The 24,335-nt window shown below is 46.9% G+C and overlaps 3 protein-coding genes across 3 annotated transcripts in view; 1 reads left to right on the top strand and 2 right to left on the bottom strand.

Moving 5' to 3' along the window:
- The window catches only part of ETFDH (electron transfer flavoprotein dehydrogenase), a 33,746-nt gene extending 27,222 nt beyond the window's left edge, over positions 1 to 6,524 (bottom strand). The window contains exon 1 of the mRNA XM_038755280.1: positions 6,407 to 6,524. Within this exon, the coding sequence (XP_038611208.1) occupies positions 6,407 to 6,440 (34 nt within the window). The 5' untranslated portion in view covers positions 6,441 to 6,524. The remainder of the gene's footprint in view (positions 1 to 6,406) is intronic.
- Positions 6,525 to 10,714: 4,190 nt separating this feature from the next.
- On the top strand, positions 10,715 to 12,217 carry C12H4orf46 (chromosome 12 C4orf46 homolog). The gene is made up of 2 exons (XM_038755055.1): positions 10,715 to 10,912; positions 11,907 to 12,217. Exons 1-2 carry the CDS (start codon positions 10,715 to 10,717, stop codon positions 12,060 to 12,062), a joined length of 354 nt encoding a protein of 117 aa, XP_038610983.1. The 3' UTR covers positions 12,063 to 12,217.
- Positions 12,218 to 16,424: 4,207 nt separating this feature from the next.
- RXFP1 (relaxin family peptide receptor 1) overlaps positions 16,425 to 24,335 on the bottom strand; it is a 71,967-nt gene continuing 64,056 nt past the window's right edge. The window contains exons 14-18 of the mRNA XM_038755189.1: positions 23,003 to 23,074; positions 21,135 to 21,364; positions 20,037 to 20,447; positions 17,576 to 17,794; positions 16,425 to 16,906 (exon numbers count right to left, since the gene is read on the bottom strand). Of these exons, the coding sequence (XP_038611117.1) occupies positions 16,605 to 16,906; positions 17,576 to 17,794; positions 20,037 to 20,447; positions 21,135 to 21,364; positions 23,003 to 23,074 (1,234 nt within the window). The 3' untranslated portion in view covers positions 16,425 to 16,604. The remainder of the gene's footprint in view (positions 16,907 to 17,575; positions 17,795 to 20,036; positions 20,448 to 21,134; positions 21,365 to 23,002; positions 23,075 to 24,335) is intronic.

Here is a 24,335-nt window from a genome sequence, read left to right as displayed (position 1 = left end):
AGTGACTTGCCCAGGGTCACACAGCAGACATGCGGCGGAGCCGGGATTCGAACCCATGACCTCTGACTCCAAAGCCCGGGCTCTTTCCACTGAGCCACGCTGCTTCTCCTAATGCTATATGCACATCATTAACAAAATAGAGTAGCAAATATGGGCAAGTAAAAGAAATAATAGAGTAATAAATCTGTATTAATTTATACAAGTGCTGTGGGGAGGAGGAGAGGAAGGGGGGGCTCAGTCTGGGAAGGCCTCTTGGAGGAGGTGGGCTCTCAGGAGGGCCTTGAAGGGAGGAAGAGAGCTAGGGTGTGCGGAGGGAGGGCATTCCAGGCCAGGGGGAGGTACGATTGATTGATTGATTGATTGATTGATTGATTGATTGATTGAAGCCGACAGTGAGGGGTTTTTGCTCGATGCGTTGGTTGACTGGTAGCCACTGGAGAGTTTTGAGGAGAAGCAGCACGGCTCAGTGGAAAGAGCCCGGGCTTTGGAGTCAGAGGTCATAGGTTCGAATCCCGGCTCCGCCGCGTGTCTGCTGTGTGACCCTGGGCAAGTCGCTTCACTTCTCTGAGCCTCAGTTCCCTCATCTGTAAACTGAAGCCGAGAGTGAGGGGTTTTTGCTCGATGCGTTGGTTGACTGGTAGCCACTGGAGAGTTTTGAGGAGAAGCAGCACGGCTCAGTGGAAAGAGCCCGGGCTTTGGAGTCAGAGGTCGTAGGTTCGAATCCCGGCTCCGCCGCGTGTCTGCTGTGTGACCCTGGGCAAGTCACTTCACTTCTCTGAGCCTCAGTTCCCTCATCTGTAAACTGAAGCCGAGAGTGAGGGGTTTTTGCTCGATGCGTTGGTTGACTGGTAGCCACTGGAGAGTTTTGAGGAGAAGCAGCACGGCTCAGTGGAAAGGGCCCGGGCTTTGGAGTCAGAGGTAATAGGTTCGAATCCCGGCTCCGCCGCGTGTCTGCTGTGTGACCCTGGGCAAGTCGCTTCACTTCTCTGAGCCTCAGTTCCCTCATCTGTAAAATGGGGATTAAGACGGTGAGCCCCCCCGTGGGACAACCTGATCACCTTGTATCCCCCTCAGCGCTTAGAACAGTGCTTTGCACATAGTAAGCGCTTAACAAATACCATCATTATTATGCCCAGAGCATTTCTGCACAAAGATGGTCCGGGCGTATACCAGGGCGGGGGTGGGCGGTTGGGCTGCCAAGTCCTCCTTTTCATTCATTCAGTCGTATTTATTGAGCGCTTACTGGGTGCAGAGCACTGTACTAAGCGCTTGGGAAGTACAAGTTGGCACCATAGAGAGACGGTCCCTACCCAACAGCGGGCTCCTTTTCATTCATTCAATCGTATTTATTGAGCGCTTACTGGGTGCAGAGCACTGTACTAAGCGCTTGGGAAGTACAAGTTGGCACCATAGAGAGACGGTCCCTACCCAACAGCGGGCTCCTTTTCATTCATTCAATTGTATTTATTGAGCGCTTACGGTGTGCACAGCACTGTACTAAGCGCTTGGGAAGTACAAGTTGGCACCATAGAGAGACGGTCCCTACCCAACAGCGGGCTCCTTTTCATTCATTCAATCGTATTTATTGAGCGCTTACTGTGTGCAGAGCACTGTACTAAGCGCTTGGGAAGTACAAGTTGGCAACATAGAGAGACGGTCCCTACCCAACAGCGGGCTCCTTTTCATTCATTCAATCGTATTTATTGAGCGCTTACGGTGTGCACAGCACTGTACTAAGCGCTTGGGAAGTACAAGTTGGCAACATACAGAGACGGTCCCTACCCAACAGCGGGCTCCTTTTCATTCATTCAATCGTATTTATTGAGCGCTTACTGGGTGCAGAGCACTGTACTAAGCACTTGGGAAGTACAAGTTGGCACCATAGAGAGACGGTCCCTACCCAACAGCGGGCTCCTTTTCATTCATTCAATCGTATTTATTGAGCGCTTACTGTGTGCAGAGCACTGTACTAAGCGCTTGGGAAGTACAAGTTGGCAACATAGAGAGACGGTCCCTACCCAACAGCGGGCTCCTTTTCATTCATTCAATCGTATTTATTGAGCGCTTACGGTGTGCACAGCACTGTACTAAGCGCTTGGGAAGTACAAGTTGGCAACATACAGAGACGGTCCCTACCCAACAGCGGGCTCCTTTTCATTCATTCAATCGTATTTATTGAGCGCTTACTGGGTGCAGAGCACTGTACTAAGCACTTGGGAAGTACAAGTTGGCACCATAGAGAGACGGTCCCTACCCAACAGCGGGCTCCTTTTCATTCATTCAATCGTATTTATTGAGCGCTTACTGTGTGCAGAGCACTGTACTAAGCGCTTGGGAAGTACAAGTTGGCAACACATGGAGACGGTCCCTACCCAACAGCGGGCTCCTTTTCATTCATTCAATCGTATTTATTGAGCGCTTACGGTGTGCACAGCACTGTACTAAGCGCTTGGGAAGTACAAGTTGGCAACATACAGAGACGGTCCCTACCCAACAGCGGGCTCCTTTTCATTCATTCAGTCGTATTTATTGAGCGCTTACTGTGGGCAGAGCACTGTACTAAGCGCTTGGGAAGTACAAGTTGGCAAGATATAGAGACGGTCCCTACCCAACAGTGGGCTCACAGTCTAAAAGGGGGAGATAGACAACAGAACAAACCATATTAACAAAATAAAATAAATAGAATAAATATGTACAAATAAAATAGGGTAATAAATCCGTACAAACATATATACATATATGCAGGTGCTGTGGGGAGGGGAAGGAGGAAAGGCGGGGGAGAGGAAAGAGGGGGCTCAGCGTGGGAAGGCCTCCCGGAGGAGGTGAGCTCCCAGTAGGGCTTTGAAGGGAGGAAGAGAGCTAGCTTGGTGGATCAATCAAGCAATCAATCGTATTTATTGAGCGCTTACTGTGTGCAGAGCACTGTACTAAGCGCTTGGGAAGTACAAGTTGGCAACATAGAGAGACGGTCCCTACCCAACAGCGGGCTCACAGTCTAGAAGGGGGAGACAGACAAAAGAACAAACCATATTAACAAAATAAAATAAATAGAATAAATATGTACCAGTAAAATAAAGAAATAAATAGAGTAATAAATACATACAAACATATATACAGGTGTTGTGGGGAGGGGAAGGACGTAAGGCGGGGGAGAGGAAGGAGGGGGCTCAGTGTGGGAAGGCCTCCCGGAGGAGGTGAGCTCTCAGTAGGGCTTTGAAGGGAGGAAGAGAGCTAGCTAGGCGGATCAATCAATCAATCAATCAATTGTATTTATTGAGTGCTTACTGTGTGCAGAGCACTGTACTAGGCGCTTGGGAAGTCCAAGTTGGCAACATATACCAACTTGGCGGATGTGCGGAGGGAAATAATAATAATAATAATAATGGCATTTTATAAAGCGCTTTCTAGGTGCCAAGCACTGTTCTAAGCGCTGGGGAGGTTACAAGTTGAAGCAGCGTGGCTCAGTGGAAAGAGCCCGGGCTGGGTGACTCTGGGCAAGTCACTTCACTTCTCTGGGCCTCAGTTACCTCATCTGTAAAATGGGGATGAAGACTGTGAGCCCCCCCGCCACCCCTCCAGCCGTGGGACAACCTGATCACCTTGTAACCTCCCCAGCGCTTAGAACGGTGCTTTGCACATAGTAAGCGCTTAATAAATGCCATTATCACTTCACTTCTCTGGGCCTCAGTTACCTCATCTGTAAAATGGGGATTAAGACTGTGAGCCCTCCCCCCCCCCCCACACTCACCCCCGCCGTGGGACAACCTGATCACTTTGTAACCTCCCCAGTGCTTAGAACAGTGCTTTGCACATAGTAAGCACTTAATCAATGCCATTATCACTTCACTTCTCTGGGCCTCAGTTACCTCATCTGTAAAATGGGGATGAAGACTGTGAGCCCCCCCACCGTGGGGCAACCTGATCACTTTGTAACCTCCCCATGGGACAACCTGATCACTTTGTAACCTCCCCAGCGCTTAGAACAGTGCTTTGCATGTAGTAAGCGCTTAATAAATGCCATTATCACTTCACTGGGCCTCAGTTACCTCATCTGTCAAATGGGGATTAAGACTTTGAGCCCCCCCACCCCACCCCACCCGTGGGACAACCTGATCACTTTGCAACCTCCCCAGCGCTTAGAACAGTGCTTTGCACATGTAAGCGCTTAATAAATGCCATCATCAGGGCTTTGGAGTCAGAGGTCAAGGGTTCAAATCCCGCCTCTGCCAACTGTCAGCTGTGTGACTTTGGGCAAGTCACTTCTCTGGGCCTCGGCTGCCTCATCTGGAAAATGGGGATGAAGACTTTGAGCCCCTCGTGGGACAACCTGCTCACCTTGTATCCCCCCCCAGCGCTTAGAACAGTGCCTTGCACGTAGTAAGCGCTTAAAAAACGCCATCATCAGGGCTTTGGAGTCAGAGGTCAAGGGTTCAAATCCCACCTCTGCCGACTGTCAGCTGTGTGACTTTGGGCGAGTCACCTCTCTGGGCCTCAGTTGCCTCATCTGGAAAATGGGGATGAAGACTTTGAGCCCCTCGTGGGACAACCTGCTCACCTTGTATCCCCCCCCGGCGCTTAGAACAGTGCCTTGCACGTAGTAAGCGCTTAATAAACGCCATCATCAGGGCTTTAGAGTCAGAGGTCAAGGGTTCAAATCCCGACTCTGCCGACTGTCAGCTGTGTGACTTTGGGCAAGCCACCTCTCTGGGCCTCAGTTGCCTCATCTGTAAAATGGGGATGAAGACTTTGAGCCCCTCGTGGGACAACCTGCTCACCTTGTATTCCCCCCCGGCGCTTAGAACAGTGCTTGGCACGTAGTAAGCGCTTAATAAACGCCATCATCGGGGCTTTGGAGTCAGAGGTCAAGGGTTCAAATCCTGCCTCTGCCAACTGTCAGCTGTGTGACTTTGGGCAAGTCACTTCTCTGGGCCTCAGCTGCCTCATCTGTAAAATGGGGATGAAGACTTTGAGCCCCTCTTGGGACAACCTGCTCACCTTGTATCCCCCCCAGCGCTTAGAACAAACAGTGCCTTGCACATAGTAAGCGCTTAATAAACGCCATCATCGGGGCTTTGGAGTCAGAGGTCAAGGGTTCAAATCCCGCCTCTGCCGACTGTCAGCTGTGTGACTTTGGGCGAGCCACCTCTCTGGGCCTCAGTTGCCTCACCTGTAAAATGGGGATGAAGACGTTGAGCCCCTCGTGGGACAACCTGCTCACCTTGTATCCCCCCAGCGCTTAGAACAGTGCTCTGCACGTAGTAAGCGCTTAATAAACGCCATCATCGGGGCTTTGGAGTCAGAGGTTAAGGGTTCAAATCCCGCCTCTGCCAACTGTCAGCTGTGTGACTTTGGGTGAGTCACCTCTCTGGGCCTCAGTTGCCTCGTCTGGAAAATGGGGATGAAGACTTTGAGGCCCTCGTGGGACAACCTGATCACCTTGTATCCCCCCCAGCGCTTAGAACAGTGCCTTGCACGTAGTAAGCGCTTAATAAACGCCATCATCGGGGCTTTGGAGTCAGAGGTCAAGGGTTCAAATCCCGACTCTGCCAACTGTCAGCTGTGTGACTTTGGGCAAGCCACCTCTCTGGGCCTCAGTTGCCTCATCTGTAAAATGGGGATTAAGACTTTGAGCCCCTCGTGGGACAACCTGCTCACTTTGTATCCCCCCAGCGCTTAGAACAGTGCTTTGCACGTAATAAGCGCTTAATAAACACCATCATCAGGGCTTTGGAGTCAGAGGTCAAGGGTTCAAATCCTGACTCTGCCGTCAGGTGGGTGACTTTGGGCAAGCCACCTCTCTGGGCCTCAGTTGCCTCGTCTGGAAAATGGGGATGAAGACTTTGAGCCCCTCGTGGGACAACCTGCTCACCTTGTATCCCCCCCGGCGCTTAGAACAGTGCTTGGCACGTAGTAAGCGCTTAATAAACGCCATCATCGGGGCTTTGGAGTCAGAGGTCAAGGGTTCAAATCCCGCCTCTGCCGACTGTCAGCTGGGTGACTTTGGGCGAGTCACCTCTCTGGGCCTCAGTTGCCTCATCTGGAAAATGGGGATGAAGACTTTGAGCCCCTCGTGGGACAGCCTGCTCACCTTGTATCCCCCCCAGCGCTTAGAACAGTGCATCGCACGTAGTAAGCGCTTAACAAATGCCATTATTATTATTATCATTATTATTATTATTATTATCATTGCAAGGTGAACAGGTTGTCCGACGGGGGGCGCCCCCGCCCCTCCCCCACCCCCCGCGCGTGCGCGCCCCTGCCCCCCGTGCGCGCGCCCCTCCCCCCGCGCGCACGCGCGCGCGCCGCCACCTTTGCCCTAGTTCTCGGGGCGTGAGGCGGGGCGGGCGCGAGCTCCGTCCGTCCGTCCGTCGGTCGGTCGGTCGGTCGGTCGGTCGGAGCCGCTCACTTGGGCTCGTTAGCTTGGCCAGGGGGACGAGCATGGCTGACAGAGGAGCGGGTCGGTCGCCGCTCGCCGCCGGGGAGGAGCTCTACACCGCGGACGGCGCCATGCCGGGCTCCGCCGACGACTCCCTCACGGCTGCGACGAGGAGGGGACTCCAACTCCCGTCATCCCTCGCGGCCGAGGGGGACTCCAACCCCCGTCATCCCTCGCGGCCGACGGGGGACTCCAACCCCCGTCATCCCTCGCGGCCGACGGAGGACTACTCCAACCTCCGTCATCCCTCGCAGCCGGCGGGGGACTCCAGCCCCCGTCATCCCTCGCGGCCGACGGAGGACTCCAACCCCCGTCACCCCTCGCGGCCGACGGAGGACTACTCCAACCTCCGTCATCCCTCGCAGCCGGCGGGGGACTCCAACTCCCATCATCCCTCGCGGCCGACGGGGGACTCCAACTCCCGTCATCCCTCGCGGCCGAGGAAAGACCGCCCCTCCCCGGGGACTCCAACTCCCGTCTCTCGGAGAAGTTGGAGAAGTTGATTGATCATCATCATCATCATCAATCGTATTTATCGAGCGCTTACTGTGTGCAGAGCACTGTACTAAGCGCTTGGGAAGTACAAATTGGCAACACATAGAGACAGTCCCTACCCAACAGTGGGCTCACAGTCTAAAAGATTGAGCGCTTACTGTGTGCAGAGCGCTGTACTGAGCGCTTGGGAAGTACAAGTATCGTATTTTAATAAATACGATTGATGGATTGAGCGCTCACTGTGTGCAGAGCGCTGTACTAAGCGCTTGGGAAGTACAAGTATCGTATTTCAATAAATACGATGGATTGAGCTCTTACTGTGTGCAGAGCACTGTACTGAGCGCTTGGGAAGTACAAGTATCGTATTTCAATAAATACGATTGATTGATTGATTGAGCGCTTACTGTGTGCAGAGCGCTGTACTAAGCGCTTGGGAAGTACAAGCATCGTATTTCAATAAATACGATTGATTGAGCGCTTACTGTGTGCAGAGCGCTGTACTAAGCGCTTGGGAAGTACAAGTATCGTATTTCAATAAATACGATTGATTGAGCGCTTACTGTGTGCAGAGCGCTGTACTAAGCGCTTGGGAAGTACAAGTATCGTATTTCAATAAATACGATTGATTGATTGAGCGCTTACTGTGTGCAGAGCGCTGTACTAAGCGCTTGGGAAGTACAAGTATCGTATTTTAATAAATGCGATTGATTGGTTGAGCGCTTACTGTGTGCAGAGCACTGTACTAAGCGCTTGCACTGTACTAAGCGCTTGGGAAGTACAAGTATCGCATTTCAATAAATACAATTGATGGATTGAGCGCTTACTGTGTGCAGAGCGCCGTACTAGGCGCTTGGGAAGTACAAGTATCGTATTTCAATAAATACGATTGATTGAGCGCTTACTGTGTGCAGAGCGCTGTACTAAGCGCTTGGGAAGTACAATTATCGTATTTCAATAAATATGATTGATTGAGCGCTTACTGTGTGCAGAGCGCTGTACTAAGCGCTTGGGAAGTACAAGTATCGTATTTCAATAAATACGATTGATTAAGCGCTTACTGTGTGCAGAGCGCTGTACTAAGCGCTTGGGAAGTACAAGTATCGCATTTCAATAAATACGATTGATGGATTGAGCGCTTACTGTGTGCAGAGCGCCGTACTAAGCGCTTGGGAAGTACAAGTATCGTATTTATTGAGCGCTTACTGTGTGCAGAGCACTGGACTAAGAGCTTGGAAGTACAAGTTGGCAACATATAGAGACGGTCCCTACCCAACAGTGGGCTCACAGTCTAGAAATAAATAAATAAAGACGATTGAATGAATGAAAGGCGGCAGAGACGGGATTTGAACCCACTGCCTCTGACTCCCATACTGAGCGCTTACTGTGTGCAGAGCACTGTACTAAGCGCTTGGGAAGTACAAGTATCGTATTTCAATAAATATGATTGATTGATTGAGCGCTTACTGTGTGCAGAGCGTTGTACTAAGCGCTTGGGAAGTACAAGTTGGCAACATACAGAGACAGTCCCTACCCAACAGTGGGCTCACAGTCTAGAAGGGTTTCGAATCCCGCTCCGCCACTTGTCAGCTGTGTGACCTTGGGCAAGCACTTTTAACTTCTCTGGGCCTCAGTTCCCCCATCTGGAAAATGGGGGTTAAGACTGTGAGCCCCCCCGTGGGACGGTCCCTACCCAACAGTGGGCTCACAGTCTAGAAATAAATACATAAATACGATTGAATGAATGAAAGGCGGCAGAGACGGGATTCGAACCCACGGCCTCTGACTCCCATACTGAACGCTTACTGTGTGCAGAGCACTGTACTAAGCGCTTGGGAAGTACAAGTTGGCACCCGTCGGCTGTGTGACTTCGGGCGAGTCGTGGCTCACTGGAAAGAGCCCGGCTATGGGAGTCAGAGGCCGTGGGTTCGAATCCCGTCTCTGCCGCCTTTCATTCATTCAATCGTATTTATTTGTTTACTTATTTCTAGACTGTGAGCCCACTGTTGGGTAGGGACCGTCTCTATATGTTGCCAACTTGGACTTCCCAGGTGCTTAGTACAGTGCTCTGTACACACAGTAAGCGCTCAATAAATACGATTGAATGAATGAGGAGGTGTAGGAGGGCGGGGCCACGAGGAGAATAATAATAATAATGATGGCATTTGTTAAGCGCTTACTATGTGCCAAGCACTGTTCTAAGCGCTGGGGGGACACAATGGGATCAAGGTGTCCCACGTGGGGCTCACAGTCTTAATCCTCATTTTACAGATGAGGTCACTGAGGCTCAGAGAAGTGAAGTGACTTGCCCAAGGTCACACAGCAGACATGTGGCGGAGCTGGGATTCGAACCCATGACCTCTGACTCCAAAGCCCGGGCTCTTTCCACTGAGCCACGCTGCTTCACTGTCAGGACACACACGAGAAGGAGGAGGAGGAGGAGGACACGCGAGGAGGGCGGGGCCACGAGGAGGAGGGGGACACGCGAGGAGGGCGGGGGACACGAGGAGGAGGGGGAGGAGCACACGATAGGAGGGCGGGGCCACGGGGAGGAGGGGGACACGCGAGGGGGGCGGGGCCGTGAGGAGCGGGAGGAGGAGGGGGACACGGTAGGAGGGCGGGGCCGGGAGGAGGAGGAGGAGGGGGATACGATAGGAGGGCGGGGCCGGGAGGAGGAGGAGGGGACACGATAGGAGGGCGGGGCTATGAGGAGGAGGAGGAGGGGGACACGATAGGAGGGCGGGGCCACGAGGAGGGGGACACGGTAGGAGGGCGGGGCCACGAGGAGGAGGAGGACACGACATGAGGGCGGGACCACGAAGAGGAGGGGGACACGCGAGGAGGGCGGGGCCGTAAGGAGGGGGAGGAGGGGGACACGATAGGAGGGCGGGGCCGTGAGGAGGAGGGGGCGGGGCCACGAGGAGGAGGGAGCACGCGAGGAGGAGGAGGGGAGGAGCACACGATAGGAGGGCGGAGGAGGAGGACACGATAGGAGGGCGGGGCCACGAGGAGGAGGGGACACGATAGGAGGGCGGGACCACGAAGAGGAGGGGGGACACGCGAGGAGGGCGGGGCCGTAAGGAGGGGGAGGAGGGGGACACGATAGGAGGGCGGGGCCGTGAGGAGGAGGAGGGCGCGATAGGAGGGCGGGGCCGTGAGGAGGAGGAGGAGGAGGAGCAGGGGGATACGATAGGAGGGCGGGGCTGTGAGGAGGAGGAGGATACGCGAGGAAGGCGAGGCCACGAGGAGGAGGGGGACACGATAGGAGGGCGGGGCTATGAGGAGGAGGAGGGGGATACGCGAGGAGGGCGGGGCCGTGAGGAGGAGGAGGAGGGGGATACGATAGGAGGGCGGGGCTATGAGGAGGAGGAGAGGGGCACGCGAAGAGGGAGAGGCCACGAGGAGGAGGGGAACACGCGAGGAGGGCGGGGCCATGAGGAGGAGGAGGAGGAAGATGACACGTAGGAGGGCGGGGCCACGGGGAGGAGGAGGGGGATACGCGAGGAGGGCGGGGCCACGAGGAGGAGGGGGACGCGCGAGGAGGGCGGGGGACACGAGGAGGAGGAGCACACTATAGGAGGGCGGGACCACGAGGAGGAGGGGGACACGCGAAGAGGGCGGGGGACACGAGGAGGAGGGGGAGGAGGAGGAGGACACGCGAGGAGGGCGGGGCCGGGAGGAGGAGGGGGAGGGGGGCGGGCTTCCGGTTTTTGGGCGCGCGCGGTTGAAAGTCGGTTGGAGTGGGGCCGGGGCCCGGGGTCCCCCTTGGTTCCCCGCCGCCCGCCCATGGCCGAACCCGAACCCGAACCCCGGGGCTCTCCGCCTGGGCCTCCCGGGGCTCGGCCGGACGCTGGCCCCGGGGTCCCGGCCGGCCTGAGGCCCCGGAGCCGGGGCCAGAGCCGGCCCCCGGCCCCGGCCCCGGCCCCGGAGGGGCTGACCGACCCGCAGGAGCTGCTCGAGGAGGTGGAGCTGCAGATCGATGACGTGAGTGACCCGCAGAAAACCCGGACCAACCCAACGGCGGGGCCTGACCCACACGGGACCCCACCGCCCCCGCCCCCTCCTTTTTTCATTCATTCATTCATTCAGTCATTCATTCAGTCGTGTTTATTGAGCGCCTACTGTGTGCAGAGCGCTGGACTAAGCGCTTGGGAAGCACACGTCTTATGGTATTCGTTGAGCGCCTACCGCGTGCCAAGAACTCTGTGGAGAGATGGGCTACTCTGTATTTCCTGTACCAGCACATCTCACCTGGAGTGGAAGAGAAGCCAGACGTAACGTTTGTTAAATCACATTTCTCAGACTTTGCTGTCCCGTGTTATTTCTGGAGTCCAGTCCTAGTCCAATCAATCAATCAATCAATCGTATTTATTGAGCGCTTACTATGTGCAGAGCGCTGTACTAAGCGCTTGGGAAGTACAAATCGGCATTACATAGAGACAGTCCCTACCCAACAGTGGGCTCACAGTCTAAAAGGGGGAGACAGAGAACCGAACCAAACATACCAACCAAATAAAATAAGTAGGATAGAAATGTACAAGTAAAATAAATAAATAAATAAATAGAGTAATAAATATGTACAACCATATATACATATATACAGGTGCTGTGGGGAAGGGAAGGAGGTAAGACGGGGGGATGGAGAGGGGGACGAGGGGGAGAGGAAGGAGGGGGCTGAGTGTGGGAAGGCCTCCTGGAGGAGGTGAGCTCTCAGCAGGGCCTTGAAGGGAGGAAGAGAGCTAGCTTGGCGGAGGGGCAGTCCAGAGATTAAGCAGTGATTCAGTCAATCCGTGGAATTTACTGAATGCTTTTTATGTGCAGACCACTCTACTAAGCCCTTGGGAGAGTAAAATAGTATGAATAGATTTGGTATGCACGATCCCTTCCCTCAAGGAGTTTACAGTCCAGTGGAGTGATTGTGAAGTAGAGCATGGGGGAAAAATGTTATTTGACCTAAAATACAAAATTTGTTTTGCAGGCAGCGTTTTCATTAACTAAACTTCTTGAGGCCGCATCTGCCATATCGGCCCAAGTAGAAGAGCTGGCATCCAAATGTACGGAAAATGCCCGTTTCCTTAAGACCTGGCGGGACCTCCTCAAAGAAGGCTATGATTCCTTGAAGCCCGACAACTGACGGAACGGGAGAAGTGACAATAACGAGCTGCTTTGGGAAATTGAGAGCAAGAGTGCTTTATAGATGATCTCACGTGCGACACCATCTACAGTATCAGTGCACATATTGTATGTACTGGATTTAAACAGCAATAATTCTGGATCTACTGGGACTAATATACTTATTGAGACAGTACGTTCTTGCTGTTTCATTCCTGTTTAAAAGAGAAATACTGAATTTTGGCTGGACCTGGTACTTACCTTATTTTCTGCCACTGTGCGTCTACCAAACTTTAACAGAGGTAGGGAGTGTCTTAAGTTTCATTTTTATATAAGGCTACTTAGAAGATGGCACACCTTGAACCTCATTTTTCTGCTGGTGACAGCCTGGACAGACATAGTTTACTGCTATGGCAGAAGCAGCTCTATTGTACATGCTTAAAAATGTAATCTTTTATTGATGTGATGCTGACATGTAAGTTCAGGGTATGTTATTTCCTACTCTTCTCTCCCTTCAGATATATTTTTCCAATAGGATTTTTGGGTATTTCTTCTTTTCTATATGTAATAAACCATTCTTGAGGTGGAAAAACATCCCTCTTCTCACAGATGTAATTATGTTCAACTTCATCCTATGATCTGTAATGTGGGATCCTACCATTTAAGTAATCCGATAGCCTACAAAGTGTCCTCTTGTATTCTTTTGTATGTTGAACTGTATTTTTTGCTAATTGTGAAAATTTTTACATTTAATACTTTTATACGTTTGTATCTGAAGTGCCTTATTACATGCACAGTTCTCTGTTGTTGCCCCACAGAGGTATTTGTTAATTCCCTAGGGCCATGTAGAAATTTGAAAAGAATGTGGTTATTTATATTTGTTGAACTGAGATCTGTGTTGTCCATCATAAGGTTTCTCCTGTTACAGCAGTATGTTTTATTCATTTTTAATCAGTCCTCCATCTTGATGGTACTGTTGCTGTCTCATCCCTCCGCCTACAAATGCAGTGATTTCTGGTTTTGAGGTCACCAGAAAATGCTAGGGAAGTGAAACGGAGAAACAGTTGCTCTAAGAACATGATGATACAGCACACAGTAAGCTCTCAATAAATGCCATTGATTGATTGATTAAGGAAGGTAATAATAGGGACTGTGCCAAGCTCTGCTGCTGTGTCCCTTGAGTCAAAAGAAATTGCCTCCCCCCCCCCCCCCCGCCCCTTTTAGGGAACTATTTTTCAGAAAAGAGGTAACTGCTTGAGAAAGGTGATTTTCTTTTACAGGAACAATAAACATGCTGATTTTTCTAAAATAAGTCTTCAAGTTTGTTCATTTTACCGGATCCAGTCAGGATCTGAGCAAAATGAGGACTCTCATTCTCTAGGTCAACAATTAACTAGTTAAAATAATATTTTGAAAAGGTGCCATTATTAAAATACATTACTGTGAATATTTACTTCTATTTAATGGAGAAGCAGCGTGGCTCAGAGGAAAGAGCACGCGTGGAAGTCAGAGGTCATGGGTTCTAATACCGGCTCCGCCACTTGTCAGCTGTGTGACTTTGGTCAAGTCACTTAACTTCTCTGGGCCCCTCAGTTCCCTCATCTGAAAAATGGGGATTAAGACTGGGAGCCCCATGTGGGAAAACCTGATTACCTTGTATCCCCCCAGAGCTTAGAACAGTGCTTGGCACATAGTAAGTGCTTAACAAATGCTATTATTATTATAATGCTAGGCTGATGAATAAAAATCTGCCCTTGGGCTGATGGAGGGTGTTCTGGGAAAGGGATGTCCTAGGTTTCAGCTGATGTCTTCATCATCATCATCATCAATCGTATTTATTGAGCGCTTACTATGTGCAGAGCACTGTACTAAGCACTTGGGAAGTACAAATTGGCAACATATAGAGACAGTCCCTACCCAACAGTGGGCTCACAGTCTAAAAGGGGGAGACAGAGAACAAAACCAAACATAGTAAAAAAATAAAATAAATAGGATAGGTATGTACAAGTAAAATAAATAAATAGAGTAATAAATATGTAAATAAGATGAGAGATTGAACCAGCAAGGTAGCAGTATGGATGGAGAGGAAAGGGCGGATCTTGGCGATGTTGCAGAGGTGAGACCGGCAGGTTTTGGTGACGGACTGGATGTGAGGGGTGAACTAGAAAGCGGAGTTGAGGATGACCCCAAGGTTGCGGGCTTGTGAGACGGGAAGGATGGTAGTGCCGTCTACAGTGACGAGAAAGTCAGGGAAAAGTAACACAGAAATTAGTGACATATTGAGGAGTTTTGATGGTAAAAATGAGTCATCACTGCTGTATATGTTGTATATACATAGCTGCAATACAGCCCAATCACCTGTGGACTGAAAAAGTTAATATTCCCTCCAATCTCTAATTGACTGTGAGGATATAACTAAGTCCTTTTGGGAAAACTGGGCTCAATCATTTTTATCATACACCTCTCCCTGGGCCACTAACTCTCTTGGTAGATCCGATGTAGGCTTTGAATTTTTCCAGTTGGACGACACTGCCAGTTTTACATATGATTGAGAATAAGGGACAAGCCTTCATCCTGAGTCTTCAGCGTCTAGAATCCACGTGAAAGGAATTGGTTTGCATGATGGGGTGCACTCTCTTCCCTGTTGCTTGCTTTGCTAGAAAGTGAAGCCCAATGACCAACTTGATAGATAGGGGGGCAGCACATTGCTTAGTGCTTGCAAAGCTTGGTGTTTTTTAAATAATAATAATGGTATTTGTTAAGCGCTTACTATGTGCTAAGCGCTGGGGAGGTTACAAGGTGATCAGGTTGTCCCACGGGGGGCTCACAGCTTAAATCCCCATTTTACAGATGAGGTAACTGAGGCACAGAGTCACACAGCCGACAGCTGGCGGAGCCGGGATTTGAACCCATGACCTCTGACTCCAAAGCCCGGGCTCTTTCCACTGAGCCACGCTGCTTCTCCAGTGCCGGACTCACTCACTGCTGAAGTGACTGCCATCCGCTGCGGAGGTAGGTGCAGAGTCTTCCTGTTGCTCACGAGTTGATTTTCCAGATTTCCTGCCGCACCTGTCCACCTCACCGAAACTTCTACATGGTTCTTTGGTTAGACACAGTCAGTGCTATTGGCATCGCCCCAGCAGGCATTCTCTTCATGCCCTGGATGAGTAGCAGTAAACAAATGTGAATGTGGAATAAAAGTGAACCCAATTTTACTTTAGAAAAACATGCTGTTTCGACAGTCTAAAAGATTCTCACCTGCCCTCCAGTTAACATTAATTCACCTTTGTCTTCCGAAATTGATCTCATTCAACTTACAAGTTTTAATATGTTTCTAGGAAGTCTGATTATCTTCTTCCCCAGGATGGCTGCATTTCTGTTACATTTTTAATGAAAATACATGTTATGAAAATAGCCCTTTTAATTTTATGTAATTGAAAACCACCCAACCCATGCTTTTTTTAAACAAATCAGATTAAGAATCAGATAACTTTATTTTCAAAATAAATTTATACAATATATTCAACACCTTAGTCTATATGTCCATCACATTTAAGAAGTTTGTAAACATGGCACTTTCAAATTCTTTGTGGTTTTTAGCACAAAACCGAAAACGTCTTTCAGTTATGAAAGGGGGCTGGAAAATTGTCAATGCCGAAGAGGACAGTAGTTTAATTGGCAGCTGAGACCAAATTTATGCCCAAAGCAATTACACAAATTGGCCATGCAGATAGCGGGGTGCCTACACGGCGAGTCAAGCATTCTTCTTTCTTTCATTCTTTGCTGCCCATCCTGTTCTGCACAAGCAGACAAGAAGTCCTGCAGCCTGATTTGCACTCTGTCATCCCCTCCCACCTACTTTTTAGAGCGCAGCAGATGAGTACAGGACTTCTCTTTGGACAGCTGATAAAAATGCAGACTATCCGCCCAGAACGCTTGACCAATATGCCTGTTCTCAAAGGTTCAAGGGTATATGACCTGACATTGGAACTATATGCACAACAGTGAAGGGAAAGGAGAGAAGGAGACTTTTACAGAGTGATCGTCTCTGTGCAGCAGGTGGCAAGTTCTCTGGAGTCATTTTTAAGCCACAGTGCACTTTAGAGAACACTTAGGAAACTTCAGGAAATAGATCGATATGCTTGACTCAACTGCATGGCAGCTGGAAGTCTTGGTTTAACAAGCAATCTCTCCAAAGGCATTTTGATATCCTGGCTGAATTAGTTGGGTGAAGACTCTATTCTTTGGCAGATTGAAAAATGATTTTTTTTCAAATCCTACTTTAGTTCCCAGATAAAGAGTGCCTATGTGGGTGTAGATAGAGTGAGACATATCTCTCTAGGTCTCACTCTGTATATGTATCATTCTATTTAATCTGCCCCACTCAGTCATTACAATTATTTTTTCCAGAATGACCAATACTATTATCCATATTATCTGATGTCCTGACAACTTTCCAAATAAATCAGTTGTCTTCTTCTCATTCACTGTTACAGTATATTAGAAAAATTAAATTCACTGTGAAGCACACTGAAAGATTCACAAGAAGACTCTGCGTTCAGAATTATGTGTAGGAATTGAATCTTGTGGACTGAGTGGTTACAGAGATGTCAGAGGAGTCTGTAAAACGAATGGGCTTCATTAACTCAGGTGGGATCTCCTGCATGGGCCACATTTCCACCCAAATAAATGATGGGGTGTACATTTTCTGACTGCCTTGGCTTCTACTTGATCTTCTCTGTTTGTAATTGTACCAAACTTGACGAATCATTTCTTTGAATGGTCGTGTCGTTAGAGTATAGAGAATAGGGTTCAAAGCACTATTGATAGGCAGGATAAATATCACCACCCAGGACGTTATAGTACCTGGAAAAAAGAAGGGGATAATGTGTTACCTTTATAATTTAGCACTAACCACCAAAAAAAAAAGTAGTCTTGGGCTTTTTTTTTCTTTCTGAACCCAGTTGATTGAAACATGCCGTATATACTTGGTGGATTCCACTCCAGATAGCGGGGAAATAAATGTTAGTGTTTCATAGGAGTAGAATAATGCTCTGGAAAGTGTTTATCTTGTCAAAATATGAATAAGGAAATTGTAGCAGAGAGAGGGAGAGGAAACGACTCAAGGATTTACATCAAAATCAGGTAGAGCCAGGACCTGAACTTTATCCCCATTCTACTCCTGGTTACATTGATACTTAAATCTCCTAGATATCTCCAGCCATGAGATACAATATAAAGCTTTGGGTTGAACTTACTACAAACTCACTGCTCCTTGATTTTTAAAGAAATTTAGCTTATATATTAAGATAATGTCACAGAAATATTCAGGGAACCTGTATACCGACGGTTGTACACTTCCAAGCACATGGTACAGGACTCTACACACAATAAGTGCTCAATAAATGCAGATTGATTCATTCTGATAAACTAGAGGATGCTTTTCATTCATGAAGTTAACTTCAAAATAAGTATTATGAAACAGTTCTTTTGCTCTGTTCATCATTCATAAAGAACTTAGAAAAGATGTCATACCTGGTATTTCTACCTGAAGCAGAGAAAGGAATTTCAATATAAAAATGGGTATCCAGCATAGCGCATCAGTAAATACAATGAAGAAAAAACGTTTAGCAAGGGTCATCTCCTTTTTCACGTGATTCCGGATTTCTGTAGCAGTAATGGCAGTTTGGTGAACACTGTAAAACATACTTCCATAGGAAAACACTATGATGATAAAGGCTGCCAGATTTACACCTGTCAGAAGGCAAGGGACGTTATTACAACATGGCAAATACATGGCTACATGCTCATTAAAACAAGATGAGCTATAATATGAGCTTGTGTTCTCATAGAGAATTTATCTGTTAGAATTCTATTTTGGTTTCTGAGAAGAATGGAATACAAGATTTCTAATTTCTTGAAGTCACATTAAAACAAACAGATGTTTCACAAGCATCTCGGAGACATTAAACTTTCCAGGAGTAAGTATTATTCGCTTTCAATAGTTCAAACTACTGGTTGAGCCTACACAGGGCAAAAAATAAGCTCATTTGGGGAAGAAGACTCCCCAACTCACAGATTTCTTAATGGTGCAAATAGAAGCTGCCCAATTACCACTCAAAAGAAACATCTGCAGTTGGGTCAGAGTTCATTCATTGTATTTTAATAAATCAGATGGAAGCTGGGTAGGGAGATACTGAGAGGCCTCCCAAGTTTTGGATAAGGAGGCACATGTGACATCACATGTCGCACCCGACATGCAGAGCAATGTGATGACATCCCATGTGCCATACTACTCACTGGACCTCGAGCTCATCTATCTCGCAGCCAACCTCTAGCCCACATCCTGCCTCTGGCCCGGAATGCTTCCCTCTTCATATCCGACAGACTATGACACTCCTTGCCTTCAAAGCCTTATTGAAGGCACATCTCGCCCACTGTTGGTTAGGGACTGTCTCTATATGTTGCCAATTTGTACCTCCCAAGCGCTTAGTACAGTGCTCTACACATAGTAAGCGCTCAATAAATGCGATTGATGATGATGATGATGATGATGATCTCCTCCAAGATGCCTTCTCTCAGCCCTCATTTCCTCTTTTCCCACTCCCTTCTTGTCATCCTGACTTGCTTCCTTTATTCACCACTCCCTTCCCCAGCCCCACAGCACTTATGTACATATATTTACTTATATTAATGACTGGCTCCCCCTCTAGACTGTAAGCTCGTTGTGGGCAGGGAATGTGTCTGTCATATTATATCATACTCTCCAAAGCGCTTGGTACAGTGCTGTACACACAGTAAGCACTCCATAGATACGATTGATGGATTGTGGTGCCATTTTGTGCAAGTATCCTGACCTCAGCCAACCCTAGAGCATTTCTCTGAGGGGGATCCCTGGCCCCACAGATACTCCAGAGCTCTCACCTTCTCCTCCCGGTTACCTTTGAAATCTAGCACCACTTGCGAGCCGCAAAATTTAGCAGCAGCAGCTGTGATGGAGGAAGGCGGCCTAAACAACGTGGCCTAAAATGTCTGGGGATGTATCGGAACCAGAGAGGGGCCAGACTGCTTGATATAAAACCAGATGACTGGACAATCTATTACTCCAGCAGGTTTGAGGGTGTGAATAGCCCACTGTTGGGTAGGGACTGTCTCTATGTGTTGCCAATTTGTACTTCCCAAGCGCTTAGTACAGTGCTCTGCACATAGTAAGCGCTCAATAAATACGATTGATGATGATGATGAATAGAGGCACATAGCTTAAACTTGTGTTCAGGCTTTCCAGGGCCCCATCCAGTCACCTCCATGATTCGTTCTTCATAACCCCACCCTTGGAAATACAGACACTCTGCTAAGCATTAAGATACACATGTAAAATTACAGAGTCTCTTGAGCTGTGGCATTGTGTATTGCAAGTGAAGAAAAAGAATTGCCTTTGCATGGAACAATTCCACATGTATTTGTTTCTGAGGGTTTGTTTTTCCCTGTGCAGATTTCTGCCAAACCCATATCTTTTCACTTGGAAGAATCCTTCTAGCAGGACTATTGGTACAACTACTATTAAAGTTGTTTTTTTTTAAAAAAAACATTGCTTTCAAAGTTGCCATGTTTTTCTGAAAAACTGACATACTCCATCAGTGTATTCATCATCATCATCATCAATCGTATTTATTGAGCGCTTACTGTGTGCAGAGCACTGTACTAAGCGCTATTCAGTTCATAGATGCCAAAAAACCAAACAAAAAAAATTGAACTTGCTGGTTGGAATTTACAAAAATGTTAGACAGCATTTATTAATTGCATAAATTAATTGCATTTATGCTGTATTTATGTGGATGACTATTTATGTGGACGACTGCTGTAGTCATCAAGCTGCTATGGATACCTCAAGTTTACATTTCCCAAACAAATAAGACAGTATGGAATATGGAGAGTCTTTTACAAATGGGTCATTCCATCAAATAAATGAAAGGAAAGAAAAATATGGTTTCCTTACCGAGGAAAATTGCTACTGAATATATTTGTGCTCCTGTACTTTCTGCCTGTTCTGAATGAAGAGGAAAACAGACTCCATTGGTGCCATAGTAGTTTCTGAAAAATTCCTTGTTGCTCAAAGGAACAAAAGCCACCACAAACCCAATAATCCATATGAGAATCAGGATTGCAATTGTCCTGCATTTTCCGGGTTTCAGACATCTAAAGGGATACACTATGCAGATATATTTTTCCAAAGTCAGGAAAGTTAAAAGTAAAACTGACACTTCTGTGGACAGTATGGCCAAAGATCCCACCAGTTGACAATGCGTACTGTCCATCCATAACTGGGCATGCTTATTGTACTCCCCACGATACTTTAGGTCAAAGGCTCCGATCACAAATAAGTATATTCCCATTAAGCAGTCAGCACCTACAGGGATCAGAAAATTTAATAACAAATTTAGAAACATAAAAATGGTGCCCTGGGGAGGTTCAATTTTACAACAAACAATATTATTTCCCAGGTCAGCAAAAGATAGAATGGACAGGGTTTTTTGTTGTTGTTGTTTGTTTTTAATTGTGACGCCAAAATATTTAAGAATGCTTTCCAGTTATATGGGACTTTCCAGGTATTCCTCAAATCTGCAGGGCCTGCCCGTTAGATTTTAATTGCAATTCAATTAAGAAAACAGTTGGTGTCTTCAAGTCTTTGAGGTATCAATCTGATATGTATTACCAATATTAAACTCAGAAAAAGTGTCCCCAAGGTATCCCCCTAATTACTAGAATGGCACTGTAGCAGTTAGCTTGATAAAGACAAAAAGATTTCCAGGAAATAACCCGGGATCATTTCCCCAAAAAATGAGTGGAGTTTCCAAATGGAATGAAGAGAAAATGAAGTAGAGTAGGGCCTGATCTGAAAGCATGTGGATAAAATTGTCTTTTTGAGATATCGCCCAACTTCTGGGCTTTTATGATTTGAGGATGTATAAAATAATTGATAAAAGTGACATAAATGATTCACATCAAAGGTCCTCAGATGCTTTGCCTTAATCCTATGTTCTAAGTAGTTTGTTTTTGTACCATTATGAATGCTTATCACTGGGGGAATACTCACAGCAGAGAGAAATTATTGACATGGCATGGAGCTTATTCTCAGATCTGATATAAGGTCGCATACAGATAACAAAGATGTTTCCAAAGCACGTAACTGTAGATACAACCCAGACGAACACTCTCTGAATAATGCTTGCTAAGAGATTCTCAAAGGATGAAATCCCATCAGTGTTTGGTTTACAGCTGCGTACATGAGGGGCATATCCACAGTACTGGAATTTCTTAAAGTATCTGGTGGACAAAAGCAAGTAAAATGAAACTTTTCCTATGTAGTTCCAAATGTTCATATAGTCATGCTATACTGACAGGATCTTACGTGAAATATACCTAAATAAACTCTATTGTACACAAGGCGAAAGTCTGTGCTCTTAACCTAAATGTTCTTACTGGCTTGATTTCCATGCAGGAGTGTGTATCAGTGGTATTTTTTGAGCACACTTACTTTGTGCAGAGTACCGTACTAAGAATTGAGGAGAGTACAATGCAACAGAGTTGCATGAACCTGCCCACAAAGCCCCAAATTGTAGTTTTCTTTTTCAGACCAGATTTCAAATAGTTGGCAAATTACAGGAAAATAGTTGAGAAATTTAAGCATTTCTTGAATTCTTATGCAGCTGGATTGCAAAGCATTTCAAGGAATTACTATTTATATAGTGGGCTTGTTGATAAAGACTTGCCTGAGGATATGTCAGTACTAACCTAAATACTCCCTGGAACAATATACCATCTATCTCCCTGCAACCTAATCCTTGTCACTCATTTAGTTCTGTATATAATTGGTGGCAAAGGCAGACAGGTAAGTGAGAAGCAATGAAAGCCATCCCACTTTATTTAACATCACGCAAATTCTGCCACCACTCCAGCAGTCTCTTCGATGATAAAGCATAACCAATGCACATTTTGGGATTTTCAAAAAGTAGCAAGACACCCATGATTGCTAAGAGCATTGGCTGTCTATGCCCCACAGTTAGCTACAGGCACTCCAATTCAAATGATTGACTGGCAAAGATTTCTCCTTAACCCTCTACTCTGCCCAATACATTTGTCAGTCATGTGAATTGCTTCTTATGTGCTCAAAATATACTTGGCTGATGGGTTAGGGCAGCTACAACTAGTCAGAGGTCAGGGATTCAAATCCCAGCTCTGCCAATTGTCAGCTGTGTGACTTTGGGCAAGTCACTTAACTCCTCTGTGCCTCAGTTACCTCATCTGTAAAATAGGGATTAAGACTGTGAGCCCCCCGTGGGACAACCTGATCACCTTGTAACCTCCCCAGCGCTTAGAACAGTGCTTTGCACATAGTAAGCGCTTAATAAATGCCATAAAAAATGGCCCCTTGTCCAGTGGATACTTTAGAATCACAACTGAAGCAGTGTGGCTTAGTGAAAAGAGCACGGACTTGAGAGTCAGAGGACGTGGGTTCTAATCCCGGCTCTACAACTGGTCTGCTGTGTGAACTTGGGCAAGCCACTTAGCTTATCTATGCCTCAGTTACCTCATCTGTAAAATGCGGATTAAGACTGTAAGCCCCACGTGGGACAACCTGATTACCTTGTATCTACCCCAGCACTTAGAACACTGGTTGGCACATAGTAAGCACTTAACAAATACTGTAATTTTTATTATTATTATTATTATAACTGATTCTTTAGGACTCGTGTGCTTGCAATGGACTAAGAGAGGAGCCTGTCTGCTCTGCTTCTGAACTGGACTAAATGCCACATTGACCTCTGGAAAGTGCTTTAGTTCAAAAATCATGGCACACAATATTATTCCACAAGCAGTTGGAGTTGATTGTTTCCAGGCTACTCACAATTGAGAGTATGTAACGAGTAAAATGCAAGGTGAAAGCTAGAATGCTCTACTTACATGTGAGAGAGATTTCTAAGCGGTCTAAACATTCTTCTTTGGATATTTGCAATTTCAATGCCTTCCAGGCCACTACAAGCAATATTAAATTTAAAATCAAACAAAATAACATAAACCAAACCTCCAGCATAAATTAACTTTACTAGTATGATAAATATATGTCTACTTCTCAAATAAAGGTGAGTTTAATTCTTTCTGTCTGTATTCCCATGTTCATTCATTCAATCATATTTATTGAATGCTCACTGTATGCAGAACGCTTATAATTGTGGTATTTGTTAAGCGCTACTTTGTGCCAGGCACTGTACTAACTGTTGGGGTGGATACAATAAATTGGGTTGGATGCAGTCTCTGTCCCACATGGAGCTCACAGTCTTAATCACCATTTTACAGATGAGGTAACTGAGGCAAAGAGAAGTTAAGTGACTTGCCCAGGGTCACCCAGCAGACAAGCGGCAGAGCCTGAGATGAGAACCCAGGTCCTTCTGATTCCCAAGCCCAGGCCATACTGCTTCTGTGAATTGCTGATTTTTCTCAGTTCCATAGTCTAAAAATCACTGTAATGAAGAAAATCTGAAAATAAACTGTAAGCTGTCTAATTTACTTTGGTTATTCTAAAAGCACAATGAAGACTTTGGGATGTTCTCTGTACTGTAAGCTATAATTTTTGCCAACAAACTATGTCCCCATTAATCCTTTCACTGAGAATATAGCTCTCAAAAGGACATGTATTCTATTTTCTTGAATCATTTAACTGTCCTATTTAAACATAAAAGCAAAAACTACCCAATCCTCTGACACAAAAGGCCAAAGGTAATTCCTCTCACTGCCGTATTTACTTTCGCCATCTTAATTTTCTGGAGACAAGTCTACTGAGTGGCTGAGGAGCTCAAAACCAACCCAATTTGGTGGAAAATTGCTCATTCTGGATAATTTCGTAGATGTACAGAGGAGCTTTTGGTTGTAGAAATTACCATTGCTGGATCAAAGTTTTTGGCATGGAAAAATCTCTCTCTTTTTTAAAATTGCTCTATCATCCAACATTTATGCCTTTTAGGCTTGAAGATATTACTACTGAGGCTATTTCTACAGTTGTATATGGGTGCAGCTAAGTAAGACCATGCTTAACTAAAAATCCCACCTTGTATGAGGGCAAAAAAGAACTGCCCATTGCTGCACTATTGCACTGTTGCCAACAAACAGTGCCTGGCATGTTTTTATTTCTCCTTGTGATCATGATCCCTTGTTTCAAAGCAGTCACTTCATTTCAGATTGTTCTATGCAGGTGTGGCATCTGTTTTAAGTTCAAGTTTCACAGAGATGAGAGTTTGAA

Source organism: Tachyglossus aculeatus, chromosome 12 (genome assembly GCF_015852505.1).
Source record: "Tachyglossus aculeatus isolate mTacAcu1 chromosome 12, mTacAcu1.pri, whole genome shotgun sequence".
Lineage (NCBI taxonomy): Eukaryota > Metazoa > Chordata > Mammalia > Monotremata > Tachyglossidae > Tachyglossus > Tachyglossus aculeatus.
This window is presented reverse-complemented; position numbering and strand designations above follow the sequence as displayed.

Excerpts from the sequence above, each read along its gene's own strand:
- C12H4orf46 (XM_038755055.1), top strand. The coding sequence starts at position 10,715 with ATGGCCGAACCCGAACCCGAACCCCGGGGCTCTCCGCCTGGGCCTCCC. Across the intron at positions 10,913-11,906 it reads TGGAGCTGCAGATCGATGAC|GCAGCGTTTTCATTAACTAA; the intron begins GTGAGTGACCCG and ends TTTGTTTTGCAG.